This window comes from Apis dorsata, unplaced genomic scaffold (genome assembly GCF_000469605.1).
Source record: "Apis dorsata unplaced genomic scaffold, Apis dorsata 1.3 scaffold_311, whole genome shotgun sequence".
NCBI classification, from domain to species: Eukaryota; Metazoa; Arthropoda; class Insecta; order Hymenoptera; family Apidae; genus Apis; species Apis dorsata.
Window position 1 is genome coordinate 525,735 of NW_006263583.1, and position 9,606 is coordinate 535,340.

A 9,606-nucleotide genomic window follows, 5' to 3' on the forward strand; every position below is an offset into this window, starting at 1 on the left:
ATTTTTATAATTTATTAATTATTAACTAGTCCACATTTTTCTAATAAATATAATAAATATTTTATTTAAAAAAGAAATATAAATTTTATAATGAATTAAAAATCATATATTGTTTATATTTCAATTAATTAAATATAATATAAACACATTTGTATTTTATTCAAATTACTTAAATATTCAAATAATTCATATCAAATAATTTAATCTGATTTATAAAGATTTTATCTCATTATCGATTACTTACAAAAATTCAACTATTTAAGATTATATCTAATCACTTTCATTCTATTTGGACTTTCATATAGACAATTTTTTTTCAATGAACTTGTGTGTTTAAAAAAGATATTTCAAATTGCATAATAAACTCTTTAATTCTTTATATTTTTATTTTTGCGATATCAAAATTTCATTTTTTGTATATTTTTTTTTTTTAAATTTTACCTTTCATAAAAGAACTAGAGTTTTTCTTTAAATTCTTATAAAAAAAATAATCGTTTTCTTTAGAAATTGTTTACTTAATTATTATATAAATTATTTTCATTTATAAAATTGTTTATAATAATTTTTGATTTAGAAAATTAATTCTAGATTAGAACCAATAAAAAATTAAAGGATATTAAACACATAAAATTTAAATGAATCAAAAATAAATATTTATCTTATATATTTAGCTTTATAATATAATACTTTTATAATTTTTATTTCTTCATTTTAAAAATATATATTATATATTATATTGTATATAATAAAACAATTAGTAAGTTAATTTTTTTAATGATAAATTTTATGATACTTTTGTTAAAAATCTTTTGTTAAAAAATACACAATTTAAAAATCATTTATAAAAATTATTATTGCGTATTTATAAAAATAATTATTATTAATTATTAACAAAACTATTGCACAGACATAACAGAATTTCAAAAGTAATGAATATTTAATGAAGAAAATGAAGAAAAGAATTTCGCAAAAAGAGAACACAAATATTGATTTTTATTATTTGAAATATAGAAATTAGAATAACATATTATTCTTAAAACATATGTAGCACAAAATATAATAATAAGATATTATGTTAATTATTCAATATTATTTAATAGAAAGAAATAAATGAGTTAAAATAATTATGAAATTTATTCTTGTTCAATTAACATAATAACATAAATTATCTTTTTAAAATGAAGAAATGAAAATTATAAAAGTATTATATTATAAAGTTAAATATTATAGAAATAAATATTTTTTAAATATGTTTAAATATGTTTTAAATATGTTTTAATATTTTTAAATATGTTTTTATACGTCAATATATGTAAAAATATTATATTTTTTATAATTTTATTGCTATTAATTGTAGCTTTTCTTACATTGAAATATTTAAACCTTAAAATTATAAGTTACATATTATAATAACTAATTTTAAATGTAATTGAGAAATATCATAAATCATGATTTTATATAAAGAATTTTATCGATAACAAATTTTATTATAATTATTTTAATTCTTACATATTATTTAGATTGTTTAGATCATTTTTTACTAATAAAATATTTTTTAATACAAATAATTGAATAATGACTCAATTTCGTATCAAAATTTTTTTAAAACCATTAAAAATCTTTTTGTAAATAAGAATCAAAGGAATTTAAGATATAAAGATTGCAATAATAAAAAATACTTCTTAACATGGAATATTCTTTTCTTTTACAATCTTTTTAAATCCCAAGTATGTTTTTGTTTCTTGCAACTGATTTGCATTGACAAAACTTAAACTAAAATGTTTGAAGATTGAATTATGGTCAGATTTGTCAATACAGAACTTAATGAGGTCAGTTTGAATGGATTTCACGATGGTTTTTTTTAACAGTATATGGTTCTGATTAAACACATCTGGTCAATCTTCGAAATGAAAATGTAATGATCTTGCAAAATAAGCCGGTTTCGTAAATGGTGTCTGACGCTATAATATAATATAATAGTATTTTAATTGCATAGAAATCAGAAGAAAGCGGATATAAAACATGATTTACAAAATCTTTTATTTTAAATATTTTATTAAAAAATAAAATTCTGTAATTTTACTAAAAACCAAAATTCTGAAAATGATAAATTTTTAAATTTGAAAAATTTGTTTATTATATAATATCAATTAATGAAATAATGAAAATCTTTATGGAAGAAAAGAAATTTACATGATTTTTTATATTTATGAAATAACAAAAAAAGAATTCAATTTTTTAAAATAATTTATTCAAAAATAAAATGAAATAAATATATTTATAAAATGTTATCATAAAAATTATTATATAATGTTACATAATATTACATAAAATTATTCTAAAATTAAAATTAAAAATTATAATATAATATATATAATATTATCAGTATGTATATTATCAAATATATCAAATATATATATATATTTTTGATCTATGTTATATTTATGTTATATATTTGATCTATCTCATCATATATATATAGAATGTTCTAAAAATATGAAAATATAATTTAGTTTAATATAATATAATAATTTAGTTTAATTTAAGATAATTTCAAGCAACATTTTTCTTTGTTAAAACTTTCATTTCGAGTTTATTAACAAATTATTAATATATATAATTAAAAAAATATAAAATAAAATAATATATATAATAAATAAAAATATACATATATGTGTTACATTTAGATATATGCATATACATATCCAATACATATATATGTACTTTCTTGATTTAACTGGAAATATACATTACATAAAATTAATAATTTTTCTATTATAGATTGATAAAGAGAATAATTTTATTTTTATAAATGAAACTATATAATTTTTTTGCACTAATTAATGCAATTTGTTATTTCTTATAAAAAAATTTTATGAAACTGATACTAATAAGTTACTTAAATCAAAAAATATTAAGTTTAAAAAAAATATTTTAACTTGAATAAGAATTATCATATAAAAAGCAAAAAAAAACAAAATATATTAGATATATTCCTTTGCTTTCATACAATAAATCTTATATATAATCTTATATAAATTTCAAGTTAAAATAAGTTTAAATTTATTAATACTTTTTGATTTAAATAACTTAGTATTTTTTGTAAAAAATAACAAATTATATCAATTGATGCATTAAAAATTAAATTAATTATAATATAATATTATTTAAAAAAGTATTCATATAAAAAAGTGTTCATATAATCTCTATACATTAATTTATAATACTATATAATGCATCTCTTTATATATTAAACAACTTTATTTGAAATATTTTTTCATATTATTTGTATTTTATATATTTGAATATATTGTATATTACATATTATCATATAAATTACAATATAACTAAAATAATATGAAAAAATTTTTTACAAAGATTATACATAATTAAAATACACATATATTATATTATTTAAATTTTATTTATATTACGAATTTTTAATATTTCTTAAATAATCCAAATAATGGAAATTTCTCATAGAGAAAATATATCAATTTAGATTTAATTAATTGTTATTTTTCATAATAATCTATTCTTTAAAAAAAATATATTAAAAATTTATTATCTTTGTCACTATTATATTATAATCATTTATATATATCATTGATTTACAATTGAAAATTTTGTTATAAAAGAAAATTCTTTTTTAATACTTTTATTTAATACTTTTATTACTTTAAATTATTATACGTAATATACCAAAAAAAAAATTATAAATCATTGTGTGCTACAAATTAAATATAAAAATGATACAAACTAAATATAATATATTAATAAAAACAATAAATATCAATAAATATCAATAAAAATAAACGATTATTTGTATTTATTATATTTTGAATTGTTTTATATATTAAGGATTAAAATACATATTGTTATAATTTTCTTAATAATATAATGTGATATCATTCAACTCTTACATGAAAAAAGAATTTTTGATTAATAAAATTATAAAAAATAAATTAATCAATAAATTATGTCAATTTTATTATCTATATAATAAAAAATAATTATTTTTTGATATTTTGAGATAAATTCATGAACAGTTCCAAAAATTAAAATTAAAATTTATCAAATCAATAATTATTAATTATTATGTAAAAAAATATATTTCTTCAATTAGTTAAAATATTTTTTTTATTTTTTATTAATAATTAAATATATCATTTATTGATGTTTTATTAATTAAAAATTTTCTGCACAAGAAAAAAGTTCTATTAATTTTTATTATATCTTTTAATATTATTAACAAAACGATAATGATATGTATTCTTGATATATAAAACAACCCAAAATCTATAATAAATCGACTTTTTTTATTGATATCTGCATTTACCATATAAAATAATAAATATAATTCTTTCTAATTAAAGCAATAATTTCATACGTTTCTTTTTTCTAATTTCTCTAAAGTTGTTATAAATGAATCTAATTCTTTCTTGTTACAAAATCTTCAATTTCTCTATTCCATTCTATTTTCACTTTTGGTATTTCTAAAACTACGTCTCGTCCTTGAAAAGATCCATTCGAATGAACTGCGTCCATTTCTCAGAATCGAAATTATACAACATACTTGAAAAAGTAAAGAAAAAAAAAAGAAATGAATAAAAAAAGCATTAAAAAAAATGGTAAAAGATGTGAAAAAAAAATGTCTATTAGTAGTGGATCAATCGAACATTTAAATGCACTCGGTAAATAGAAGAAAACATGTGAGAACGAAAGCGTTTCTTTGAACGCGCTCGAAACCACTTTCTTCGGTTGGCTGGTCCAGCCAACGAGATAGGTGAGAGTGAGTTTGTTACAAACATTACATCACTCATGAATTACATACACATGATTGAGCATTGATTACATATGAGTGAACTTCCATTGCTTTGGCCTTCATTACGATCTTTATATGTGGGATTTTTCAGAAAATCTTTAAATTATAGATTAAGAATGAGTCATAATGATAATGAGAAAAAAGTAGATTTTCGTTTTTTAGTATAATGTGTTTTAGTGAATATATATAAAGTTCAATTTTGGCAAAAAAATTATTATATTTTGGAATAAAAATATTTTTTTCTGAAAATATAATTTTTTTTTAAAATGAATATTTTTTCTTGAAATTAAAATATTCTATTTGAAAGAAAGTTATGAAATGATTTTTAGAAGATCGTTACGATTATTTTTATTTATAATTATTTATGATTAAAATCTATTTAATATTTGATATTTGATAAAAATTTATTTTTTTTTATTATTTAAATTTTATATCTAAAATTTGCAGTATTTATTATTTTAATGTGAAAATACATAAATAAATATATCTTATAGTTTTTTGAATATCCTAATAAATTATGAATATCCTATGAATATTTTGGTGAATATTAAAAAAATATCAAATATTTTATTATAATAAAATAATAGTATAATATATAATAATATATAATAATATATAATTTAATAATAATAATATGTAACTATTATAATTATTTTATGTTTGCTATGATAGATATATTTATATATAACTAATATTTCATAAATTTCATTTTTATATATCATTAATATTTCATTAATACTTTGACTCCTAATTAAATATGTGATTTTTCATTGAAAATAAAATATTTATAGTTTATTTGAATATTATAAAAGATCATGTCTCAAAAAATCTTAAGAAACATTGATTTAAAGACATTAATAATTTTATAGAGAAAATAATTAGTTATTGATTGAAATTATAAATTCTTAATAAAAAAAAATATTTTTTTAGTTAGTTAAGTTTTTGTTAATTTTTTAGAAAAAATTTAGTAATCCATCTACAAAATAGATCATATCTATTTTTTAAAAAAAATTTTTAAATGATTTTTAAATTTGAAAAAACTAATGCAAAAAAAAATCTATATGAAAATATTTTTATTAAATTTGTTCTATAATTTCTTAATCTAATGAATGAAGTGTTTTTATCGATTTATAAAAATTGACTTTTAAAATTAATTATTTTAAATTATTATTATTAAAGTTATTTTAAATTATTAATATTAAATTATTGATATATATGAAATAAAAAATATTTACTGAATAACTTTTAGGTTTGAAAAAACTAATATCTTTAAAAATATTAATAATTTAAGTATTTTTTTATAGCGAAATATATGAAATTTTTATGTTAAATAATTTATTTTGTATACATCTAGTAATTCACGTGATATATATAGAAACAGTTGCATTCAAATATTACTAGTTAATCACTTTTACTTCTGACTCAGCTATTATTTCAACTAGAAAGTAATATATAAAATTCTTATTAAAGATCATAAAATTACATAATAATCATGTTACTCTTAGTTTATTTTTACTTACTTTTTTATATACGATTATATTTTAAATCAAAATCAATTTCAAAATATTGTTTATATTATTATTAAATAATAAAACATTAGAATAAAAAATAATTATTAATTATTTTATTTGATTTCAAATATCATTTCAAGTTCTAAATGTTGAAATTTCTTTAATTATTCTTTAAAACTTAAAATATTTATTAAAATATATATATTTTAAAAAGTATTTATAAACTACATCAAGTATTTTTTTTAAAGTGATTATGTATATATATATATATATGTGTTTTTTAAAGTGATATATATATCATAGATATATATATAACTGAATAAATAATATAACTGAATGAATAAATAAAATAATCTCATTTGATATCATTTTAGATATTAAAAAATAATTTATACAAAGTAAACTGATTTTTAAATATATACATAAATTTAAAATTACATAGATTCAAACAATAATTTTGTCGATGAGAACAAGATATAATGAAGGAATTTGAAAAGATAAATATATGCTTTTAATAAATTTATACTAAAAAAAATCAAAAAAATATTTGAATTAAAGATCATATAAATATAAAAAATATATTATATAATATTATATAATAATTATAATATAATAATTATATAATAATTTAAATAAAATAAATGATTCATATAATTTCCCAAATTTGATCATCAAATGATCAAATTTATAACAAAAGTTAAATTATTTAGATTTAATTTGATTAATTTGAACAAAATAATAATAAAATAAATAAAATAGACAAAAAGATTCAAATTATTTGAATTTAAAAAATATTAATTTTATATTAACAAAACTTATTGAAGATAAACATAGAAAAAATCATTTTAATTTTAATAATAAACTTACATTGATAAACAAATTCAAGTTATTTTAATTCAAATCTGAACTAAATTCAATAAAAAAAATTATATAAATTTATAAGTAATATTATACAATATATATATTTTAAATATATAATATACATAAATATATATAACTTAAAATGAACATATTGAGACAAATTATAATTTTATATTACATTAAATGAGACAAATTACAATTTTAAATTTTTAAAAGAATTAAACTTTTTATTTGATAATATTAAATGTAATTTTAAGCGATAGAAAAATATAAAGAAATATATTTCAAATAAAATAAATTACAATTTAACACATTACAAATTATTTGAATTTAAATCAAATTAGCATTTCTAAATTTTTTATCATGTTATCTAAACATTTTTTTTTTTAATGATAGTGTATCATAGATAGTATATCATAGATATAATATATCAAATATTTGTAATATATTTATAATTCAAATATTGTAACATAATATTTTTAAAAAATCTGATAAATTAAAGTATATTATTGTATAAATAAATAAAATTATAAATATTTATATATAGCTCGAATATGTTTCGAAAGTTTAATTATTTTAAATATTTACAAAAATTTAGAATATTTTAATAAAAATTTAATAAAAATTCGAAAATTTTTGAATAATTAAAAGATATATAATAATTTTATTTTTTGCATTAACATTTATAAGAAGTTGATTTTGTATATTTTTCTTTTGAACATTGTTAAAAAATTAAAAATATATAATCAAAATATTTGCAGTATTTTAATTATTAATTTTTTATACTGAATTATTATTTTATTTATTCTAAATTTTTCATAATATAAAAATTTAATATTTTAATATGCGCAATTTTTTATTATAATTTAACGAAAGTTTTATTAAGCTTTTTGATTAGTCGATTTTTTTTATCATTTTCCAGGAAAAAGGAAAAAGTTATTTTAGTTATTATAGTTATTTTAGTTATTATTATAGTATGTTATTTTAGTTATATTAAGTTAGTTATATTAGTTATATTATAAGTTAAGTTATATTATTTTAGTTATATTAATATATTAATAATAATATTTTTAATAAATATTTTCTATANAAAATTAATTGATTATTCAATAATTAAAAGTTAATTATTCTATGTTGTATACATATATTAGATTAACTATATTGTTAAATATAATATAATAATTATTATCATATATAATTATACATAAAATTAATAAAAATTAATAATTATAATTAATTCTATTAATCATTAAAAATTTAACGGCAATTGGATGACGAAAAAATGTAAAAATTAAGACTAATATGTTGAGAAACACTGTTTTAGACAGCGATCATAATAAGCGTCAAATGCTTCATCAATTATGAATCACTTTCACGGAAATACTAGTAATTACTTCTTTTGCCTTGTAGAAATGGAGACTATCAACGAGCCACCGGTCATACGGACCGCTTCCTTGGAATTGAAAACTCGAAGACCACAGATGCAAACACAGATCTCTTCCGTGGAATCATTGCAAAAACAGGCAGTCTGTGTGAGAAGAGCTTTTAAGAAATATGGCAACAAAAATAATCCGAATATTATTTTAGATGGGCTGAACATGACTGTGCCGAAAGGCACGATGTAAGTTTCGTAACTTGACATAAAAATAGCTTTTTCCATTGACTATGTGTAACTGACTATGCAGTAATATTAAATATTAATTTAAAAAAAATATTAAAATATATAGAAAAATCTAACACTATAGTGATGATATCTGATATCAGGCAAAATAATTTTGATAATAATTGATAATGGAATATTTCAAAATAGCACTAATTGGTTGTAGAATATTTAAAGAGAAAAGAATTGAAACAAATAGTAATATTGTATTTAAAAATATTTCAAATATCTTTTATGTATCTAATTCTATATATATATCTTATACTACGTTATATCTTAAACTAAAAATTTTTGAAGTTCATAAAATGTAAAAAATAAGTACTCTATTGTTCTCGTTTTCGTTTGTTTTTTATATCTACAAAAATAAAAAAATATTAAAAGTTTCGTGATCGATTTTATTCTCTTAAAAAAATTTTTTATTGAAAAAAAAATGATTTCATATATAACTGCATCATTACTATACGTAAGAACTTTCATTAAAATCATAATTTTTAAGTTAGATAAGATTTTCTTGTAAATATATAATATCTAAATATTTTCTGGAGAGTATATATATATATATATAATATTAAATAAATAATTATATATAATGTTAAATAATTAATTAAAAAATGATGAAATTTTTATTTCATATACTATGAACAAATGAACAAAAAATTTGAAATATTCTTTATAATAACACTAAAGTTGGAAAATTTATAAAATTTTTTTTTATTTTTGTTATTATAATTGCTAACTATAATTTTAAA

The 9,606-nt window shown here is 15.6% G+C and overlaps 1 protein-coding gene across 1 annotated transcript in view; it reads left to right on the forward strand.

Annotated features, from left to right (window-relative positions):
• Positions 1–9,606, forward strand: part of LOC102674302 (ABC transporter G family member 20-like) — a 24,251-nt gene that overhangs the window by 6,171 nt on the left and 8,474 nt on the right. Inside the window, exon 2 of the mRNA XM_006617522.2 lies at positions 8,608–8,818. Within this exon, the coding sequence (XP_006617585.1) occupies positions 8,610–8,818 (209 nt within the window). The 5' untranslated portion in view covers positions 8,608–8,609. The remainder of the gene's footprint in view (positions 1–8,607; positions 8,819–9,606) is intronic.